At 41.3% G+C, this 22,438-nt stretch overlaps 1 protein-coding gene across 1 annotated transcript in view; it reads left to right on the top strand.

Moving 5' to 3' along the window:
- The first annotated feature begins 2,810 nt into the window (after positions 1-2,810).
- RRM2B (ribonucleotide reductase regulatory TP53 inducible subunit M2B) overlaps positions 2,811-22,438 on the top strand; it is a 36,787-nt gene continuing 17,159 nt past the window's right edge. Inside the window, 6 exon segments of the mRNA XM_038000225.2 lie at positions 2,811-3,020; positions 3,022-3,075; positions 11,004-11,159; positions 17,348-17,464; positions 18,410-18,543; positions 19,288-19,382. Coding sequence (XP_037856153.1) covers positions 2,811-3,020; positions 3,022-3,075; positions 11,004-11,159; positions 17,348-17,464; positions 18,410-18,543; positions 19,288-19,382 — 766 coding nt within the window.

Here is a 22,438-nt window from a genome sequence, read left to right as displayed (position 1 = left end):
AAGGCATATACTGCTTAGTAAATTAATGAAAGCCTATTGTGAACAGGGTTAGGCAATGAGGCTGATCAGATTCTAGACTTCATGTGCAACCAATCAATGAAATAGACACACCTGTAAAGTTGGAGAGGGAGGCTAAAGATACAATTAATGTGTTCCAAGGACAGGAGGTCTTGACTGAAAAAGGAGTCTGCTACCTTAATACAGAACTCTGTTCTTAGGTACCAAGAATGCATTTTCAATTAGAAAACTGCAATTTGGTTCCACCACACCCTGACTACTATATTTTCTCTATCCTTTCATTTTCCTCTTCCCCATTACTTTATTGTATGTAAAGTATATATTAGTTACAATGTAACTATGTAAACAATTAAATGTGTAACTATAAGATCTCTAGGAGTAACAGAATTCTACATCTTCATATAGTCTTTATGGCATATTGTATATGCCATAGTTATAATGCATAAAAGCGTATTGCATTTTTTAACCAAATGGCCAATGTTATCTTTTGATCCACATCAAATGAAGACAGGATGGGGGAAGAAATATGGTTTTGTGAAGACTCCTCCCTTCTCCATTAGTGCCATGCTCATTGAGGTCTTATCTTTATATTAGTTATTTAGTTATTTTGCTCCGTTTTAACAACAACAACAAAAAACAACCCACACATAAAACAAACAAAACACCATAACAGTTTTTGCATATCTTCTTCAGTTTAAGAACTGTAATGTATTTCATTTATGATTGTAAAGCCAAGGACAATTTTTTTGTTTTATTTTGTTTTTTGAGACGGAGTTTCGCTCTTGACATCAAGGCAGGAGTGCAATGGCACGATCTAAGGTCACTGCAACCTCTGCCTCCCGGATTCAAGCGATTCTCCTGCCTCGGCCTCTCAAGTAGCTGGAATTATAGGCATGCACCACCACGACCGGCTAATTTTTGTATTTTTAGTAGAGACGGGGTTTTGCCATGTTGGTCAGGCTGGTCTCGAACTCCTGGTCTCGAGTTCCATGACCCTCTGGGATGGCCTGACTCATACGTGGAAGCTAGCATTGCATCAAGGTAATTTCCCACCCTATAAGTGTTTTAGCAAGTAATATATTATTAAATTCACACAACAACCTTATGAGGAAGGGATTATTATTCTTATCCTGTAGATGAGAAAGCTGAGTCTCACAGAGGTTGACCCAAGGTAGCATGGCTAACAAGTGAGGGAACTAGAATGCATGCCCATGATGATTCTTTTTCACCAAACTCATTCATGCTTGTATCATGAATACCTAAACATGATGCCCGACACACAATATTGTTTGATGACATTAAGTGAATGAATCTGATTATTTGCCAAGTGGCCTATAGTAAATTGAGACTCAGTTGCTTAGTAGAATCTATGTGGCTATTAAAGTTCACAGATGAAAAAAATTTCACTCAGCATTTGACCCCAGTAGTTGCTTTAAGAAGGCCTGTCTACCCCCACTCTATGGCAGGTTTGAGAAAGAGCTTTCGGCATTTTCAAAGCTTACAGTGAGATCTTGATCCTATTTACCATCCTTCAGCCATCCACAAAACAGGTGCATGCTGTTCAGGTCACGGCAAGATCCCGTCAATCTTTCAGCTTCAAACTACTTAAATCTCTCTTCCATTTTATTTTTGTTAGACCAAACTATTTTTTTTTCAAAAAAAATTTTTTTTTCAAAAAAAATTTTTTTTTCAAAATGTTTTCCTGACTTTAGTAACTTGTCCGTCTCCCCCTCACTCACCCGCATTCACACACACACTTTCCCCCAGCCACTTCCCCTTTTCGGTTGCGTACGCACGAAACCAGCCAGCCCTTTCCCTACCGAAGTGTTTGGCGGTGTAGCTGCCCCGTCCCCAGCGCCTCACACAGCAACAGCGCGTTCTCTTGGCCTCCCGCAGTGTCTCAGGACAGGCCGGGCTAGCGCAAAGCACCGTGTTCCTGGTGCACCACGAGGGCGAGCTCGGGAATCTCGAGCCGACCTGCAGGACACCTGCCGCACCAGGTGGCTAGAACCCGGGGAGGGCGAGGCGAGGTGGGACCGGGCGGGGTGGGCAGCGAGCCGACTCCCTCACGGGGCCCGCAGTAAAAAGAGATCGCGAGGGCTCTAGGCGAGCTCCTCAAGAGTGCGCTCCCGGAGCGGGCGAGCGGAGGAGGCGGGACCGATGCGGTGAGGTGGGGCCAGCTGGAGTAGGCTGGGTCGTTCAGAGCCGGCGGCGTCCCTCAGGGGAAAGCCGGGCGACTGGGCGGTGCAATAGAGTAAGGCGGGGCCAGCGGAGGCAGGGAGATTTCCTTAGGCCGCAGGCGGGGAAGTGTGGCTGGCCGGGATAGGCGGAACCCCGAGGCAGGGGAGGCGGCGCCTGCCGAGACTGGGAGAATCCCTAAGGCCGCAGGGGGGGAGGCAGGGCGGGCAGAGGCGGGTAGGATCCCTTAGGCCGCAGGCTGGGGAAGCCGGTGGGCCGAGGCGGGGAGATTCCCTTAGGCCGCAGGCGGGGAGGCGGGGCTGGCCGAGGTTAGGCGGAGCCCCGAGGCGGGGGAGGCGGGGCCAGGCCGGCGCTGGTAGAGTCACTCAATGGACCGGCTAGAAAGCGTGGCCGGCGCGGCGGGGTGGGGCCGGCCGGGTCCCTAGCGCTGGGGGCGGGGCGGACCCAGCGGACCAGCGGACCACCTGCGTACTGTCGTAGTTGGAGGTAGCCTGCTTAGCTCAGTTCCCTCAGCGCCTGTAGCTTCGGCGGAGTCTGCGCGATGGGTGACCCGGAAAGGCCGGAAGCGGCCGGGCTGGATCTGGATGAGGTAAATGCTGCTGTCGCTTCTTCCCCCTCCCCGCAGTCACGCCAGCCCGTTAGATTGCAAGTTGCAGGACCGCTGTAGGAAATGTTATTCGTCGCGGTCAGGACAGGCCTGTCCGCCCTCCCTCGCCGCAGCCTGGCTTCGTCGTTGCGAGCGCCGAGGAGGCCGTCCCCGGGGAGGGCGGAGGAAGGAGCTGACTTTGAGTTTGCGTCCTGCTCCGCTGCTCTGCCCCGGAGCCAGCCAAGGACGACGCTTGGAGGCCTCAGGCCGGGGTGAGACTTACCCCTGCGTTTATCCGCCTCACGCTCTCCCACCTTCCTTCCCTGTTTTGGAGCCCTGGCTAGGGAAACTGAGGCAAGGAAAGAGGACTGTGGCGGCTCTGCTGGAGAGGTGCATACCATTTGGGATGGAGAACGCGTGTGGAAATTGACACGGGTGGATGGGGTGAAGATGACACGTAGAAGGGGACACGAAATCCTCATGACCTCCTCCCAATGAAAAAATCAGGGTAGGAGGCCGGTTTTGCTCTGGCCCGGCTCCTTAACTAACTGAATCTTGGCGTCACTTTCTTCCTTTATACAATGGAAGTGATAGTTCACAGAGAATTAAGTAAAATGCTTTATGCAAAGTGCCACGAAAGTTGTAAGTGCTTTTAAGCCCAAGTTGTTCATCCTGTCCACAGATCTTATGCTGATAAAAGTACCTAAAATAAACCAGAATTTGTTAGACTCTAGGATTGTATGGTAGTTTAAGCTGTTGCTATATAATTTGCAAACTGTCATTTTGCAAATACTTCTAAGTCGTTTGTGAACAAGAGAAATGCTTTTTGTACTACTGGAACCTGTTGCTGTGGTGTCTTTGTTTTAATACTGTGAAGATTTGGAGGAAACAAACGTTTCCACCCCCAAGAAATTCATGCTTGGCCCTACATTTCTTTGGAAAGTTGTGGATTCCAGGTTTGGGATTTTATTTTATTTGACTTGATTTTTGTAAGCATTTAGTAACTAACTGTAAATATCCCTCAAGCTTTTTCTTCCTGTTTTTAAACAAATGCGTTTAGTACCAACTTCCTTACTCAAAGGGGAAAATTCAGACTTTGCTGTTTATGCTAATGACACCAGCAGTGATTCAGGCTTAACACCTGGATATTAAATTTTATTTATTACTCCTATCTCGATACAGACCCGCAAAGACAGAATTTTAGATTCAGAATGAATTTTAGTGCTCCAAAAGTTTTTAACTTGAGATGCTGGGATGCCTGAAGCACTTTGTTTTTCTAGATGCCAGAGTGCCTAATAGGAGACCTGTATCAGTTACTTGGAGTATTTTGTAAAAAATGTAAATTGCTGGACCCACACCCCAAACATAGTGAATCAAAATCTCTTGAGATCTGCATTTTTAACAAGTACTTCAGCTGATCCTGGTACACATATTAAAACAAAAACAAAACCCCCCCACTGTGTTAAAGAGTCCATAGGTAGACTAGAAGGGGCTTTATAAGTCTGAAGTGGTATGTAGATTTTCTATGTGCAGATGTTAATCTTCTGAGAAAGGGGTCCATAGTTTTTGTCAATTTCTCAGAGTTAACTATTGCTAATCTAATTCGTAGTCTATTTTCAAGGTAAAGTTTAGGCCAGAAAACATTAAATGGCATGCCCAGGACTCAGTAGTGGAGCTAAATTTAAAACCAAGTTCTTGCACCTGGGCCAGTATCCCATTTGTTCTGTCAGATTTTGTGGGATGAAAATGATACTTACAAGTAGTGTATGACTATGACAACATGCAGATATTTTACAGAAGTAGAAGAGACATAAAGGCAAAGAAACAGAAGTGGTAGAATTGGGGCTGGATGAGAGGTGAGAGCCTGGTATGATGCCAGCCTAGACTGGGGCATCATAGATGCTTGCTGGGGAATCTTGACCTAAATTGTTGTCCTGACATGCCCAGGCATATCTCCCAACTGGATGACCAGAAATTGAGTCAGTCAGTAACTGAAAGTACCATTCTGGAAAAGACAGTAGAATGTCACTAAGGAATGCCTACTGCTAAACTTTATTTCAAATTCTCATCGCTTCACACCTGTGCAGCTACAATAATTTTGTTGTTTTTCTATCTCCTATATTACCTGCCATTCAATCCTAATTACCATTGCCAAGTTAATCCTTCATTAGACCAGTGCCTCTGTGTTACTGACCCTGTACCCCCCAAAAAACTCCCAAAAGGGTCGCAGTTCCTACCAAAAAGCCTGGCCAACACCTTAGGCTGGTGAAGTCTTGTTGAAGCTGCTTTTCTCATGCTAACTGCCACATCTTAATTCAAGTCCTCATTTCCATCTTTGAAATTGATTCCTTAGTTGCTTGCAAAATCTAGTTTTTTATCAATTGATCCTATACGTGGGTTTCTGATTAGTCTTCCTAATGCAACCTCTATTCATGTTAATTCCCATTCAGAAACTCTCCATGACTATTCCCCCAAATCTGTGGGGTACAGATTTTCAAACTGTACCCTGCAGTGAACGCCAGCACCTGTGGTTGGGGCAAATGGGGAGAATTGGAGTATGAGCCTTCCAGACCTCCAATGTTTGAAGATCTTTGGCCACAAAATTGATTCCTAACTTCTTAGTCTGATTTATCTTAAAAGTCTGGATCCTTTGCTTTAGCCAAATCACATCATTCCTACTTTTGCTTTTCCTTGTCCTGCATCCATTTCAGTCTGTTTTAATCTCAGCTGGCTCCTCTTCTTTCATCTGCCCTTTAAATATCAGCATTCTCTAAAGCTGTATCCTCAGTTGTCTTGCTACTCTGTATGTTCTCTCTGGATAATCACATCCATTCCCTTGGCAACCACTAATGGGATCTCCATCACTCCTGTTCTGCAGTGTTATATTTTTAACTGCTTACTGGACATCTTGAAACTGAATTCATTATATTTTTCCTTTCTTTTCTTTTCTTTCTTTTTTTTTTTTTTTTGAGCCAGAGTCTCACTCTGTTGCCAGGCTGGAGTGCAGTGGCACCATCTCACCTCACTGCAACCTCTGCCTCCTGGGTTCAAGTGATTCTCCTGCCTCAGCCTCCCGAGTAGCTGGGATTATAGGTGCACGCCACCATGCCCAGATAATTTTTGTGTTTTTAGTAGAGACGGGATTTCACCATGTTGACCAGGATGGTCTCAATCTCTTGACCTCGTGATCCGCCCGCCTTGGCCTCCCAAAGTGCTGGAATTACACGCGTGAGCCACCGCACATGACCTGAATTCATTTTCTTTTCTAATGACCTAGTTGACTTTGTAAGGATATTGTGTTTGTAACTTTGTTGTTATCACCTGGCTTGGTGGGAGGAGTTAAACTTCTGTTAAACATCTAATGTGAGAAGCAAAATTTTTGTTTGATTTATTCATTTATTCTCCAGGTACTGAGCACCTTCTATGTATTTTTTACGTCTTGTTATCACCCAGTTACTGGAGCTGGAAACATCAAGGGCATCTTTAACTGTTCCTTGTCCCCTTGTCCCAAATTCAAATTTTTAGCAAGAATAATTCATTCTACTTCTGAATATCACTTAAATCAATTTTTTTTGTGTATTTCTAGTTCAGGCAAGAGATGGGTAGTACAATAATCTTTTCATTGTTCTATCTGCCTCTAATTTCTCTTCTAATCTAGTGATGTTTCTACAAAAGCAATCTTAAAACATACGTCTGATTATGTTATTTGCCTGATTAAAAACCTTCAGTGGCTCCCAATAGCATACATGTTAGAGTTATTAGATGCCAAAGTGTTTTATATATAAGCAGCCCACTTCGACCTGCTCCACAATTTTTTAAAAATCAGATTACTACTAACCAATTTTGCTCCTTTACTAACCCTATAAAAATATAGATACCCATGAGCTTTGAAGTTTCTGTGGCTAGTAGGCTGCTCTCTCATGCATCCATATATTTCTTTTTGTTTTGTTTTGTTTTTTGAGATGGAGTCTTGCTCTGTTGCCCAGGCTGGAGTGCAGTGATCTTGGTTCATTGCAACCTCTGCCTCCTGGGTTCAAGCAGTCTTCCCACCTCAGCCTCCCAAGTAGCTGGATTTACAAGCATGCGCCGGCACGCGTGGCTAATTTTTGTATTTTTAGTAAAGATGGGCTTTCAACATGTTGGCCAGGCTGGTCTTGGACTCCTGACCTCAAGTGATCCGCCCGCCTACCTTAGCCTTCCAAAATGCTGGGATTACAGGCATGAGCCACCACACCTGGCCAGCCACCGCATCCAGCCGGCACCGATATATTTCTGTTCCCACTAGAGGCTGGGTGAGGTGGCTCATACCTGTACTCCCAGCACTTTGGGAGGCTGCAGCAGGAGGATCGCTTGAGGCAAGGAGTTCGAGACCAGCCTAGGCAACATAGCAAGACCCCATCTCTACAAAAATTAAAAAAAATTAATTAGGCATGGTGTCATGTGTCTGTAGTCCCAGCTATTCTGCAGGCTGAGGCAGGAAGATCCCTAGAGCCCAGGAATTTGATGCTGCAGTGAGCTATGATCATACCACTGCACTCTAGGCTGGGTGAAAGAGCAATACCCTATCTCTAAAAAAAGAAAAATTTTAAAGCTAGAAAGTGTAGGTGATACATTATGGTGTGGAATATTCAAAACACTTGGGGCTTTAGTCGGTGAGCCAAGTTTAAAAAAGTTTGACCATATGGCAGAAGATTAGTAAAAATAAATATAAATAAATGTATGTGTTTAGGCTGGGCACAGTGGCTCACACCTGTAATCCCAGCACTTTGGGAGCCTGAGGCAGGTAAATCACCTGAAGTCAGAAGTTTGAGATCAGCCTGGCCAACATGGTGAAACCCCATCTCTACTAAAAATGCCATAGTTAGCTGGGCGTGGTGGTGGGCACTTGTAATCCCAGCTACTCAGGAGGCTGAGGCAGAAGAATTGCTTGAACCGGGAGACGGAGGTTGCAGTGAGCCGAGATCATGCCATTGCACTCTAGCCTGGGTGACAGAGCGAGACTGTCTCAAAAAAAAAATGATGTGTTTAAGTCACATAGTTTAAGGAATACACCATTTTCTTTTGATTCCTACCTTTAGCCAATTTTCAAGTATCTGTTTGGATCGCTTTGCATAATAAAGCCTCTACTGTATTATTGTCACTATAAATATTGTTTTTTCAATTTTGTTTGGCTTTGGAAAAAAAATTAAAAGCTTGGTTCAACTCTGAAAAATCTGTACAAATGGTTACAGGGTTTTAAATTTTTTTTTTTAACTGCCTATTTTTCACTCTCATGGTATTCTTCAGTTAAGCAGAGATACCAAGAGAAACTTTCATCTGAGGTCATCCAAAAAAAAAAAAAAGAAAGATAACCTTGAAACACAAGTTTATGCATTGATGATTTGCTGATTTCCTTTCTGTACAGTATAAAACATTTGTTTTGGTTATTTTTATTACTATTTTAAAAGGATAAAAACATTTAAAAGTGAAATTTTCTCCTGGTGTTTGTGACATTAAGGGGATCACAGAGTTCACTGGGAAATGTTCTCTGCTGCCTTTCAGGTTTCATCTCCTCCCATTGTCCCCCACTACCATGAAGTCCAGACTTCTAGTTCTTCAAATAGAAAATGACTTCTAATTCTTCAAAAATGTCACATACCATCATATCTTTTTTTTTTTTTTTTTTTTTGAGATGGAGTCTTGCTGTGTTGCCAGGCTTGAGTGCAGTGGCGTGATCTCAGCTCACTCCCAGGTTCAAGTGATTCTCCTGCCTCAGCCTCCCGAGTAGCTGGGACTACAGGCACGTGCCACCACACCCAGGTCATTTTTGTATTTTTAGTGGAGAGAGGGTTTCACCACATTGGCCAGGATGGTCTCGATCTCTTGACCTCATGATCCGCCTGCCTCGTCCTCCCAAAGTGCTGGGATTACAGGCATGAGCCACTGTGCCCTGCTCATCATATCTTTTTTCACATTGTTTTTTTCTTCTAAAATATGGGTTCTTAGATTAGGTCCACAGATGGTACTCTGGAGAGCCTAGAGTTTCAAGATGCATGAAATTTCTGAAGTTGTATTTAAATGTATGTTTGCGCACGTATCTAAGCATTATGAAATAATATGTCATCTCTAGCCCAGCTCAAAGGTTGATGTTGGTTAACCTCCTTCTCTTCACATTGCAAAATCCTTTGTAATACACTCCTAATCCAGCTCCTCCTCTTAATAGTCTACAGGTTTTCAGGATAGAACAGGAGAATGTATATACAAATGCGACTTTCATTCTAACTTAAAGGTACTAGTCTTCAGCAGATCATTTATTTATCATCATTTAAAAACTTCATTCATCGTCAGGGCATTTGGTGCTGAAGAGTGACTACTTGTGGTGTCCTTCCCAACTTTCAGTAACAGAAGTATGGAAGTTCCCAACTTTCATACTTTCAGTATATCCCAAATTTCAGTAACAAAACTAGCAAAGGCCAGGAGTTTGAGACCAGCCTGGACAGCATAGCATGATGCCCATCTCTACAAAAAATTTAAAAATTATCCAGGCGTGGTGATGTGTGCACATAGTCCTAGCTACGTGGGAGGTTGAGACAGGAGGATCACTTGAGCACAGGAGTTTGAGACTGCAGTGATCTGTGATCACACTACTATGATCTATATACTCTAGCCTGGGTGACAGAGCAAGACCCAGTCTTAAAAAAAAAATTACTCAAATATTTGTGGAATGAGTACCAACTAAGTGCCAGGTACTGTGCTAAGCACAGGGATTCTACAAGGGGGAAAATGGTTTTTACTTTCAAGAAGCACAGGAAACTATAGACAATTAACAGGGAATTACATTGCAATGAGCTATGTACTTATATCTAGAACCTAACCCAGGCCTTTGGGGTAATATGAAGAGGGGGAAATGTGATTGATTTAGTGGTTATTGTGTTGTGTCACTGATGTATTGAGGTCCTATGTTAAATTACAATTTTCTAAAGGTACCTAGAAATCTGAGTACAGGAAGAAGAGAAATTAGCAGCCCATTTACTTAGCTAACATGCTTGGCACAATACCAAGTTCTGGGAACATCACAACAAATAAAAATTGGTTCCTCTTCTCCAGGGCTCAAGTGTTGTATCTGAGGAGGCCCACACCTTTAAACAAATAGTTAAAATCAAGACAACCTGTACTGTGATGGCAGTAGGTATAAAGCATGCAAGCACCCCTGTATTTGTATAGCCTTATGCATGTATTTTGGGCTTTCTTCTTGCTAAGGCTTAGCCGCCGCCTCTATAACACTTTTGGTGAGGTGACAATGGGTGGAGGCTGGAGTAAGGAACATAATGGGCCTGTCACAGTAGAGAGAGACAGTTTTGGTTAGGAGTCTAGAATTTGTATGTGTTCTAATCCTGGTTTATACATGTTTAGCTTATTGGTATGTCCTTTGTTTATACTCATTCTCACGCATGTGCGACTCTTCTGATCCTCTTCTGATGTTCCCGCTGACTATTTTAAATATATATACATGGCACCATTTGCTCTTAGAGTGCAGTCATATTTTGAAGCAGTATGAATACATGTTTGTGTTTCTCATTTTATTCACAAAGCTTTGAGACAGCCCACAGTGAGATCATATGCAGTAATGTTAAAATGTAAATAGAAGTAACAAATTGGAGTATCAGAAGGTTAAGATGAACAAAGGTTAAGTTGTAGGTAATGAGTTTTCAGATAAGTATTATAGTATTTCAGTGAAGAGCAGAAAGAAAAAACATTAAAATAAAGTAGCTTCTACCAGTAGCTTATTCATTCCGGCATTCTATATCAGAGAGACTCTAAAGGGACATTTTGTTCACAAACTTAGAAATTTGTCCATCATGACATTTATGGATCTAGCTTTCTACTTATCCTCAAACTAGCAATAATTACAATAATTTTTGAGTGCTTATTGTATACCAGGCTTTGTTTAAAGCACTTTTAATCATCAGAATAAACCTCTGAGGCAGGAATTACTTTACAGCTGAGGAGTCTGAGGGTTAGAGAAGTTAAGCAGCTTCCTATGGTGACACACGCACTTCCTAACAGTATTAGTCAGCTACCAGGTGACAGTAAGGATTCAACCCAGGCAGACAGGCTCTCAAACCAGTGCCGTCTCCCTGACTTCCCTAGATGTATGTTTAGGTATGAATAAAGGAGAAATGTCTATATAAAAAGCATGTTTGTACTTTATTTTTCAAAGAGATCATCTTCAGATACCAACGACAATGAAATAAAGTCAAATGAAGAGCCCCTCCTAAGAAAGAGTTCTCGCCGGTTTGTCATCTTTCCAATCCAGTACCCTGATATTTGGAAAATGTATAAACAGGCACAGGCTTCCTTCTGGACAGCGGAAGAGGTACGTGGCATTGCCTTCATGAGCATTCATGTCCTATAGTGCAGTGTTCCCTTCTTGTTTTACAGGATATTGAAAAACTTTAACTTATACGTTGAAGAAGATCAGTTGCAGAAGATAAGTTTTGGAATTACTGAGACTAAATAAGATGTTCTCAATGTTTTAGTTTAGATTACTATCTATAAACAAGTTTTCTGCTGCAACAATGGCATCTAATTCTCCCAGATTTTTATTTCCAATGTATTAGAACATTTTCTTTTTCTTTTTCTTTTCTTTTTTTTTTTTCTTTTTGAGACAGAGTCTCACTCTGTCACCCAGGCTAGAGTGCAGTGGCACGATCTCGGCTCACTGCAAACTCCACCTCCCGGGTTCAAGCGATTCTCCTGCCTCAGCCTCCCGAGAGCTGGGATTACATTCACCCACTGCCACGCCCGGCTAAGTTTTGTATTTATAGTAGAGACGGGGTTTCACCATGTTGGCCAGGCTGGTCTCAAACTCCTGACCTTGTGATCCATCCACCTCAGTCTCCCAAAGGCGTGAGCCACTGCACCCGGCCAACATTTTCTAATTTTAAACAGACTTTGAGTTTGATATGGCCAAGTAAGACTAGTCTCACTAGTCTTATAAGGTCGGCAGAATAAGTAAAATTGCAGCTCTAGTCAAAAAATGAGTGAAAGCTGGAGCAACTCTGCTTCCAATTGAGAGACTTATCTGATTGTACAAAGGGAGGCGCTGCATGAAGAGTTTGATCTTCAAACTCTTCATGGACTCACTCCTGAGTCAGCCAGGTGGAATTCACAGTGCTGCTCCCAGTTTGGCCGTGCCCTCAGCTACATCAGACGTGACAGAGTTGCCACTGAAAGACCAGCTGTAGAATGCTTTCTGTTAATTCCACCTAGGAGATCAGTTGAACACAGCAAACTAGAAAATATTTGCTGGTTGGTAAGGGCAGTGGTCATGAAAATGATTGCCCTGTAGTCTAACTGAACAAATAGTTATTGTCTTGATCTTTGATGGGTGATACCTGTACAGCACTCTTGTTCTGTATATGTTTGTATATGTATCTTTTTAGATAGATGTATCTATTTGGATAGATAGATTTGAATCTATCTATTTTTTCAAGAAGTTAATTCTATAAATGTTAAACACATGCTGTTAAGAATGCTGGCTATGGGGTCAGACTGCCTAGGTACAAATCCTGTGCCACTACTTACTAGATATGGGACTGGGAAAGTTGCATGACCTCTCTGTGTATCCTCATCAGTAAATTGGGCTAGTTGTACTTGGCTATTTGGGTTGTTATGAGGATTAATGAGATGTTTAAAATGGTAGTTGACACTTAGTAAGCACTAAATAAAGGTAAACTATTATTTTATGCACAGAAGGGGGAAAATTTAACTGAGAAATCAGAAGGCACCAATGTTTGAAGTTCTATTACACTAATTTTACCCACTTTGCCGTCTTTGTTACATTGTAGTGTTACATATTGTCAACATCTTTGTTATATTATAGTTGACATATACAGCAAAAAACCAAACCACACAAAAACAAACACCCAATATTTTCATACTGGGTCATAATGCTCGACACACCTGACTGTCCCTAACTGTCTGTGGTTTTTAGAAAGTTTTTTTGTAAGATACGGTTCAGAGAACAAGTGGAATACACAGGTGGCTTTTTGGTTCATCATGTTAAAAAGGTACTTAGGATTCTTAGGATTCTTGAAATTCATTTGGAAATTAACTTGCATCTTTTAGCAAACATAATATGTGACCTGTAACAAAGAAGCACTAATTTTTAAAAACTGAAATCTACAGGTTGATACATGTTTTTTAGGTAATTATAGGAAGATTCAAATACATATTTTGAAGATAAGTCAAACACATTTTTAGTTCCACATATTTTTCATTTACAAATTATGTAAATTACCATTTGATAAGCTTAAATGGTTGAGCTTAATTCTTAAATATGGCTGATCAACAGAAACCCTGATCAAAAGACAAAAGTCTGGGGTTTGGGACTTTTTCCTTTAAAGCCACTCAGGCAATTATGATAATTATATAGTTTGGAATCAGTATTTAAATGATGAAATTGAGAATTTGCTCAAATAAGAAAAAGCTAGGCAGAAAGGAAATATGACTAATGTAGTATAAATAAAATTTACAAGACCTTTGAAAGTGAGTGTTCAAAGAGATAATTTTAATATTTAAAAGGAAGCATCTTACAATATTAACATTTAATATCAAACATATATTTTATGTGGCTCACACCTGTAATCCCAGCACTTTGGGAGGCTAAGGTGGACAGATCACTTGAGGTCAGGAGTTCGAGACCAGCCTGGACAACATGGTAAAACCCTGTCTCTACTAAAAATACAAAAATTAGCCAGGCGTGGCAGCAGGTGCCTATAATCCCAGCTACTCGGAGGTTGAGGCAGGAGAATCACTTGAGCCCGGGTAGCAGAGGCTGCAGTGAGCCAAGATCATGCCACTGTATTCCAGCCTGGGCAACAGAGTGAGACTGTCTCAAAAAAAAAAAGTGAGGGGTTATAATATATTAGAATGAAGAAGATGTCCTTCAGTTAAACCAATTGAGCTTTTAATAGAACAGAACTTGATTTTTAGGTTGCATATTAAAAGATGAAGACAAATGTTTCCTCCACCCTGCTCCATTGTATCCCCAGTGCTTAGCACAGTGTCAGGTGTGCAGTAAGTGCTCAGCAAACACTTAAAGAATAAATTAATGGGAAAAAGGGTTTGGAAAATAGCATAAGTACTCAGCAAACACTTAAAGAATAAATCAATGGGAAAAAGGGTTTGGAAAATAGCATGTGATTAAAAGGTTGGGACATTAAGTCCTTTTTGGAAAGGTCAAAGAGATTGAGGCTTTGTGTTTTTTGTTTTGTTATTGTTGTTGTTGTTTCGAGACAGAGTTTCTCTCTGTTGCCAAGTGGCACAATCTTGGCTCACTACAACCTCCGCCTCCTGGGTTCAAGCGATTCTCCTGCCTTAGCCTCCCAATGTCCCCTGGGCTAGAGTGCAGTGGCGCAATCTCAGCTCACTGCAACCTCTGCCTCCCAGGTTCAAGCGATTCTTCTGCCTCAGCCTCCCAAGTAGCTGGGATTACAAGCACCTGCCTCCACGCCCAGCTAATTATTTTTATTTTTAGTAGAGACGGGGTTTCACCATGTTGGCCAGACTGGTCTTGAACGCCTGACCTCGTGATCTGCGTGCCTTGGCCTCCCAAAGTGCTGGGATTACAGGCATGAGCTACTGTGCCAAGGTGAGGCTTTGTTAGAGTAAATAGAAGGAAGGCAAAAGACAAGGACAGTTACATATTTCAACTGTTTATGAAGTTAATCCTGAGAAATATTTAAAAGATTTTTTCTGACAAAATTGAAGCAGGATAGTTTCTCTGATCCCTTCGCAGGTGGGAACTGGAATGCACACGCTGGAGCTAGCTGGCCGCTTTGGCGCTGGCAGGGGCAAACTCCACTCACTTGAACCCACTGTGCTCAACCCCTTGAGGGAGGGAGCATGCAGGTGAGCAGGTGCAGGAGCTTGGGCAAGTTCTTTTGGGCACCAGCAGGAGCAAAACTCCATGCAGGCCTCGTGGCAGTATCTGTGGGGAGTACCCACAACCCTTGAAGACCCAGAAGGAATGTGTTATAGTTAACTCTCTTTTAGCTTTTGCTGTCCGTGGATGGCTTGTTTTAACAGTTCAGTGGGCCCTCTGCCTTTTCACATGAAACAGTTGGTCTCCACCAGTGAGGGCAGAGGGTCAGTGTGACAGCCTTTAGCATCCACACCTGTGGCACCCGAGCTCTTGTTCAGCATCCAGGAAAAATCAGATCACATGAACAAATCGAAGGGTGGTGAATACAGAGGATTTTATTGCTGATGAAAGTGGCTCTCAGTGGGAAGGGGAGCTGGAAAGAGGATAAAGTGGACTCCTCTCCAAAGGATGCTGTCAAACTGTCCCTCTGAAGTTAAGCTGCTTCTCTCTGATGTTCAACCATAGTCTCTGTCATCCAGCTGCTTCTCCTCTTCTCCTCTCCTCTTCTCTGCTGGTAGAGCCTGGGGTTTTTATGGGCATAGGGTGGGGTAGCAGGGCCACGGATGGTTTTGGAAAAGGCAACATTCGAGTGGGAGAACAGGAATGCATGTTGTCACTTTGGGCTGCAGTTCCAGGATTGAGGGTGGAGCCCTCACCGGGGACCACCTTCTTCTGCCCAGAATTTCCCTGCCTCCTGTCTCTGTCAAAATGATGTCTACATATGCTGTGTGATGCTGTTTGGAGGTGGGATCTTGGGAGGTAATTAGATCATGTGGGTGGAGCCCTCATGAATAGGATTAGTGCCCTTATAAGAAGAGACATTAGAGATTTGATCTCTCTCTCTCTGCTATGTCAGGATACAGCAAGAAGGTGGCCATCTGTAAATTAGGAAGAGGGCCTTCACCAAGAACCCAACTAGGCTGGCATCCTGATCTTGGGCATTTAGCTTCCAGAAATATTAAAAAAGAAGAATAAAAGTATGCTGTTTAAGCAACCCAGTCAATGGTAATTTGTTATAGCCCCCAGAACTGACTAAGACAGGGTACATTGAAAGACAATTTTTGGCTGGGTGCAGAGGCTTAGGCCTGTACTCCCAGCACTTTGGGAGGCCGAGGCGGGCAGATCATTTGAGCTCAGGAGTTCAAGACCAGCCTGGGCAACATAGCAAAACCCTGTCACTACCAAAAATACAAAAAATTAGCCAGGCATGGTTTTGTGCACCTGTGGTCCCACCTGTGCCTCTGGAGGCTGAGATGGGAGGATTGCTCGAGCCCAGGAGGCAGAGGTTGCAGTGAGCTGAGATTGTGCCACCGCATTCCAGACTGGGTGACAGAGTAAACCCCCATCTCAAAAATTTAAAAAATAGACAATTTTTAAATTGTAGGTTTCACCAAATTCTAAAGTACATCTCCCTTAATTCCAAAGGCTAATTCTAATGAACATTTTCAAAAATATTTCCATTCCCAATGGAAACCATGCCTACATATAAACTGCTTTAAAACCCAGATTGTTGGCCACAGGTGGCTCACACCTGTAATCCCAACACTTTGAGAGGCCGAGGTAGGAGGATTGCTTGAGGCCAGCAGATTGAGACCAGCCTGGGCAACATAGTGAGACCCCATCTCTTTAAAAAAAACAAGACAAGGCCAGGAGTGGTGACTCACGCCTGTAATCCCAGCACTTTGGGAGGCCGAGGCGAACAGATCATGAGATCAAGAGATCGAGACCATCCTGGCCAACATGGTGAAACTCCATCTCTACTAAAAAATATAAATAATTAGCTGGGCATAGTGGCACCTGCCTGTAGTCCCAGCTACTCAGGAGGCTGAGGCAGAAGGATTGCTGGAACCCAGGAGGCGGAGGTTGCAATGAACCAAGATCATGCCACTGCACTCCAGCCTGGCAACAGAGCGAGACTCCGTCTCAAAACAAAACTCAGGTTGTTACCTGCCTGGCATTACTTCTGGATATAAAAGTAGATTGATTACCTGGCAGTAAAGTAGCAGCTACAGTTGGTTAATAGGTGCTTAATTATCTAACACCATAGCAAATATTGTATAAAATGTTAAAGCACTGACTGTTGAGAATCATTAGCTTATTCACTTCAGTGCCTTCTTGACTAGTTTTTACTCTCCCCACTCCCCTTTTAGCCCTTCTTTCATTTGCTCTGGTGCCAGTAGATTATGTTAATTTGGATATTTTTAAAGTGCATCCTGGCCAGCTTCTTAATTAGGCAGAAAATTTGATTCTGTTGTAATTTTTTAAAGATAAATTTTATTGTGTATGTTTAAGGTGTATGACATGATGTTATAAGATACATATATATAGTAAAATGGTTACCATGGTGTAATAAATTAACGTTTCCTTTGCCTCATGTAGTTTAGCTGTTCCCCCTCCCCCACCAAGAGTAGCTGTAATCTATCATTTAACAAAAATTCTCAATATAATACACTTATTAGCATAACATTTTTGTTCTATTTCTTTGCAATGCTAACATCTTTCTTTTTCCATAGTTTACTGGTAGTGGGATATTCCTACTTAACTTTACAATGGAAGTTAGTTTCCCAACAGTTTCCCAAACACATTGAGAAGAACTTAACTCCAAATTAAAATTTTTGAAAATCTTTTTATTCCAGGTCGACTTATCAAAAGATCTCCCTCACTGGAACAAGCTTAAAGCAGATGAGAAGTACTTCATCTCTCACATCTTAGCCTTTTTTGCAGCCAGTGATGGAATTGTAAATGAAAATTTGGTAAGATTTTTGCTTGATTTAACTTTTGTTCTCCTTTAGCAGTTAAATGATGATAATGTCATTAAGATTATTAAATTGAGCCAGAGGAAAGATGTCTAAAAAATGAACTAGATGAAGCTTAACTCTTTAAATGTTTTTCTGATGAATTGCTTATCCTTTGACCAGCAAATATTATTAAATCAAGCATAAATTATACCAGTCAAAACTATTTACAGTGCAGTAACATGAGTTTGATTTTTACCCTCAGATGATAAGCTTAATAGAGAACCTGCACCTTAATAACCTTTGGAGCTCTGTAATAGAATACTGGGTTCTGGCTCCCTATTTTGAAACTTAATTATGGTTGATCAGAAGGCATAATTTCTTTTTAAAAAGAATAGAAAGATAGGCCGGGTGCGGTGGCTCATGCCTGTAATCCCAGCACTTTGGGAGGCCGAGGTGGGCGGATAACGAGGTCAAGAGATTGAGACCATCCTGACCAACATGGTGAAAACCCATTTCTACTAAAAATACAAAAATTAGCTGGGTGTGTTGGCACGTGCCTGTAGCCCCAGCTATTTGGGAGGCTGAGGCAGGACAATTTCTTGAACCCGGGTGGCAGAGGTTGCAGTGAGCCAAGATGGCACCACTGCACTCCAGCCTGGCGACAGAGCGAGACTCCATCTCAAAAAAAAAAAAAAAATGTGTGTGTGTGTATAGATATGTATGTGTGTATATATGTATATATATGTGTATATATATACTATGCAGCTAATTTACCATGGATAATTGATGGATAAACAGTACTGCCTAGGATACTGCTTAAAATAATCCATAAGGTCTTTCTGACCTGTTTGTTACGTGACAGGCAGTTTTTAAGTGATAATGCTGATGTCCGGATTCTGATTTGCAGTGTTTAATGAGAGCCTATAGAACTGGATATGTCTGTTTCCCTTATCTTCTTAGGTGGAGCGCTTTAGTCAGGAGGTGCAGGTTCCAGAGGCTCGCTGTTTCTATGGCTTTCAAATTCTCATCGAGAATGTTCATTCAGAGATGTACAGTTTGCTGATAGACACTTACATCAGAGATCCCAAGAAAAGGTATTGTTGGGATTTTATTTACAAAATATTGCTTATGGCTTGGTTATATTCAGATCAGAATTTATTCCAAAATTCAATGTTAAGGAAAGATTCAAGTATGGAAGTTTCTGAGCATACTATTTTCTATTGCTTAATAATGTATTGAGTTTAAAAAAAAACTTGTTATAGAACCGGTTAACCTTTAGATATTTTATCTTTAAGAACTGTTCAGTAGCATCTTCTGTTTAGAAATTGAATACTCAGATTTAGCTGGTTTTGTATGAATCAGATTCAAACTAATAATTTGAGTTTTATTTCTATTTTATGGGCATGTAAAAATGTATAAAAACTACTGATCTGGTATCATACCATAGAGTTACAGTTATTATCTCTGATTAAGTTTAGTCCAATTAAGAAAAACAAGTGAGGCCAGGCATGGTGGCTCACGGCTGTAATCCCAGCACCTTGGGAGGCCAAGGCAGGTGGATCACCATGTCAGGAGATTGAGACCATACTGGCTAACACAGTGAAACCCTGTCTCTACTAAAAATACAAAAAAATTAGCTGGGTGTGGTAGCGGGCACCTGTAGTCCCAGCTACTAGGGAGGCTGAGGCAGGAGAATGGTGTGAACCCGGGAGGCGGAGCTTGCAGTGAGCCAAAATGGCACCACTGCACTCCAGCCTGGGCCAGAGTACAAGACTCTGTCTCAAAAAAAAAAGAAAAACAAGTGAATAACTTTGCTGTTCATTCTTTTGTTTTTACAGGGAATTTTTATTTAATGCAATTGAAACCATGCCATATGTTAAGAAAAAAGCAGATTGGGCCTTGCGATGGATAGCAGATAGAAAATCTACTTTTGGTATGTGGCTCTAATTTATATATGATGAGATTTGCCTCAGGTGATATGACAGTATTTTATGTGGTGTGACTATCCAGTACTAATCAAAGTTACAGCATGGAAAAGGAGTACAAATATCTCAAATGCACCTTTACCAAAATCATTATTCCTAATAATTAATTAGAAAGTGTTGGTAAAATAAAGCTGTTATCTATTCTACTTAATAAGTTGGAAGTTGAAAAGTTAAGATGTTAGTGCATAATGACAGTTAAATAGGAGTCAGTCATATAGCAATAACAAGAGTATTATAGCAATTCACAGTTTGTACCTGGCTTTTAAGTTTATTTTAGGAATTTTTTTTTTTTTTTTAGACAGAGTGTCACTCTCACCCAGGCTGGAGTGCGGTGGTGTGATCTGTGATCTTGGCTCACTGCAACTGCCGCCTCCCAAGTTCAAGCAGTTCTCCCTGCCTCAGCCTCCTGAGTAGCTGGGATTACAGGCACCTGCTACCATGCCCAGCTTATTTTTGTGTTTTATAGTAGAGATAGGGGTTTCACCATGTTGGCCAGGTTAGTCTTGAACTCTTGATCTCAGATGATCCGCCCACCTCGGCCTCCCAAAGTGCTAGGATTGCAGGCATGAGCCACCACGCCTGGCCTATTTTAGGAATTTAAAGCAAGTGAAAACTTAACATTTTTGAGAAAACAAATATCTAGTTTCTCAAAAACTAAAGATTAATGTAATCAACCAGGACAAAAAAACAATTTGTAATAACAGGTTTATTTTTCATAGGTAAGCTAAATGCAAACACCCTTCTGGCTGACTTGAGATCCCATAGCATTTTTTTAAGGAAGTGTATCATATTATGTCTTACACATAATAGTTGTTCAATAAATATTTACTAAATTTAATTAAAATATTTCTATGTTTCATTTGGATAGCTCTAAGTACACATCTCATTCTTATCTGTTTTTAATTGGTGTTCTTTACTTTTTGGTTTTATTCATTATGTGAGGAAGCAAGTCTCAAAATTTTTGGTCTCAGGACTCTTTGTACTCTTAAAAATTATTAAGAGCTCCAAAGTGCCTTTACTTGGATAGGTTATAGGTATTGATATTTCTGCATTAGAAATTAACATTGAGATAATTTAAAAATATGTATTAGGGCATTCTAAGATAGCAATAATCAACCCATTACATTTTAATACCGATAACATTTTTATATAAGTTTCTGTATTTTCCCAAAAAAAAAAGAATAGCATGCTTTTAAATTTCTATAAATCTTTTAAATGTCCGACTTAATAGAAAACAGTTGGAGTACCATATCTGCCTTTGTATTCGATTTGTTGCAGTGTATATGTATGTAGTATATGCCTCATTTAAATACATATTATAGTTTAAAAAGGGAGGAATATTTTATTTAGCTTTTCAGATTATTATGGATATGTCATGTAGCTTCTAGAAAATACCATTATAAAGTATGAGAGACTGGTAGTTAAAAAAAATAAATAATGCCTTAATGTTAATATGAAAATAGTTTTGACCTCACAGGTCTCCCGGGTCTGTAGATCTCTCAGGGACTCCTGGACCACACTGAAGAACCACTGATATAGTGCATATATGGGCCAGCATGTGGTATACCAGGGATGAAGCAGATATGTTTGCCTCCTTGCCTTCAGTTCATTTCAAAAATGAGAAAGGCAGCCGGGCATGGTGACTCACGCCTGTAATCCCAGTGCTTTGGGAGACTGAGGTTGATCACTTGAGGCCAGCAGTTTAAGACCAGTCTGGGCAACAAAGCAAGACCCCCATCTCTACAACAAATTTAAAAACTAGCCAGGTATGGTGGCATGCATCTGTAACCCTGCTACTTGGGAGGCTGAGGGAGGAGGACCACTTAAGCCCAGGTGTTTGAGGCTACAGTGAGCTATGATCCACTGTGCTCCAGCCTGGGTGACAGAGCAAGACCCAGACTCAAAAAAAAATTAAATAGGAATGAGAAAAGCACTGGTTCTCAATATATGTAAAAATCATCTGGAGAATTTGTGGAAAAACTCTTAAGAATCCTGCCAAAAGTGATGTAGGAGGCCCAGCTGGGACTGAGAAATCTGCATTTTTGTATTCAGTTGATTCCCTCACACGGAGCTTCAGAAACACTATGGGAAATGCTGGCTTTAGAGAAAAAAGAAGGGAAAAGGCAGAATGTTCCATATACACTGAAAATACTAGTATGGACAAGTAGTGATGAAAAATGATGAGCAGGCCCGCAGAAAGCATGTATTGCATGAACTACCCAAGAAGGACAACCTAGAAATAGAGAAAACAGAGAAGGCTGGCAGTCACTATGTAACTACATGAGGACTCCAGCTAGATTCTTCATATTACTTAATCTCAAGGGAAACCCCATTTTGGGTTCTAATTTAGGGTCTCAGAGGAAAGAACATGTTCTAAAATTGTGGAGCGGGAGTTGAATGAATGTAGAGTGGAAGAGGGAAAGGGGAAAGGGTGAAGAGTGCATTGGTGACTCTCGTTTTTGGGCGTGGAGCTAAAAGACAGTAACATGGAAATATCGCCTTGCTTTGCTGCACACTGTTACTTTCCTTTAACCAGCTGAGGAAGTGCTATTTTATGAATTGATTGGGCTATCTGCACCGTTAGTAGCTATAAGTTGACAAGGACAGCTCTTTCATCTGGCTTAGGGTTTTGCCTAACATTTTTGGTGACCTTCTTAGTGCCTTTTGCACTAAGATCCAGCATAGCAGCTATTCTTTCGTTATATCCAGACTCTTATAAGCCTTTATTTTTAGCTAAAGAGAAACTAAGAATATTTCTTTAAAAATTATTAGTTTGAAAGTTTATGTTATAACAAGATTCAATTCCTATAGAGCAAAAATTTTCCTTATTATATATCTGTATAGATTTTTAAAAATTGAGACATCTTGTTTAATTTTTAAAATATTTTTAAAGAACTTTAAAATATATAGATTAAAACTTAATATATGTAATGAAATTTTATTTCAAGCCTCAAAAAATATTAACTACACAATCTTAGTACATTGCCACCATAGAGGTCAGCTG

This window comes from Chlorocebus sabaeus, chromosome 8 (genome assembly GCF_047675955.1).
Source record: "Chlorocebus sabaeus isolate Y175 chromosome 8, mChlSab1.0.hap1, whole genome shotgun sequence".
Classification (NCBI taxonomy): Eukaryota; Metazoa; Chordata; class Mammalia; order Primates; family Cercopithecidae; genus Chlorocebus; species Chlorocebus sabaeus.
Note: the sequence above shows the minus strand (reverse complement) of the source record. Positions and strands in the feature narration are given on the sequence as shown.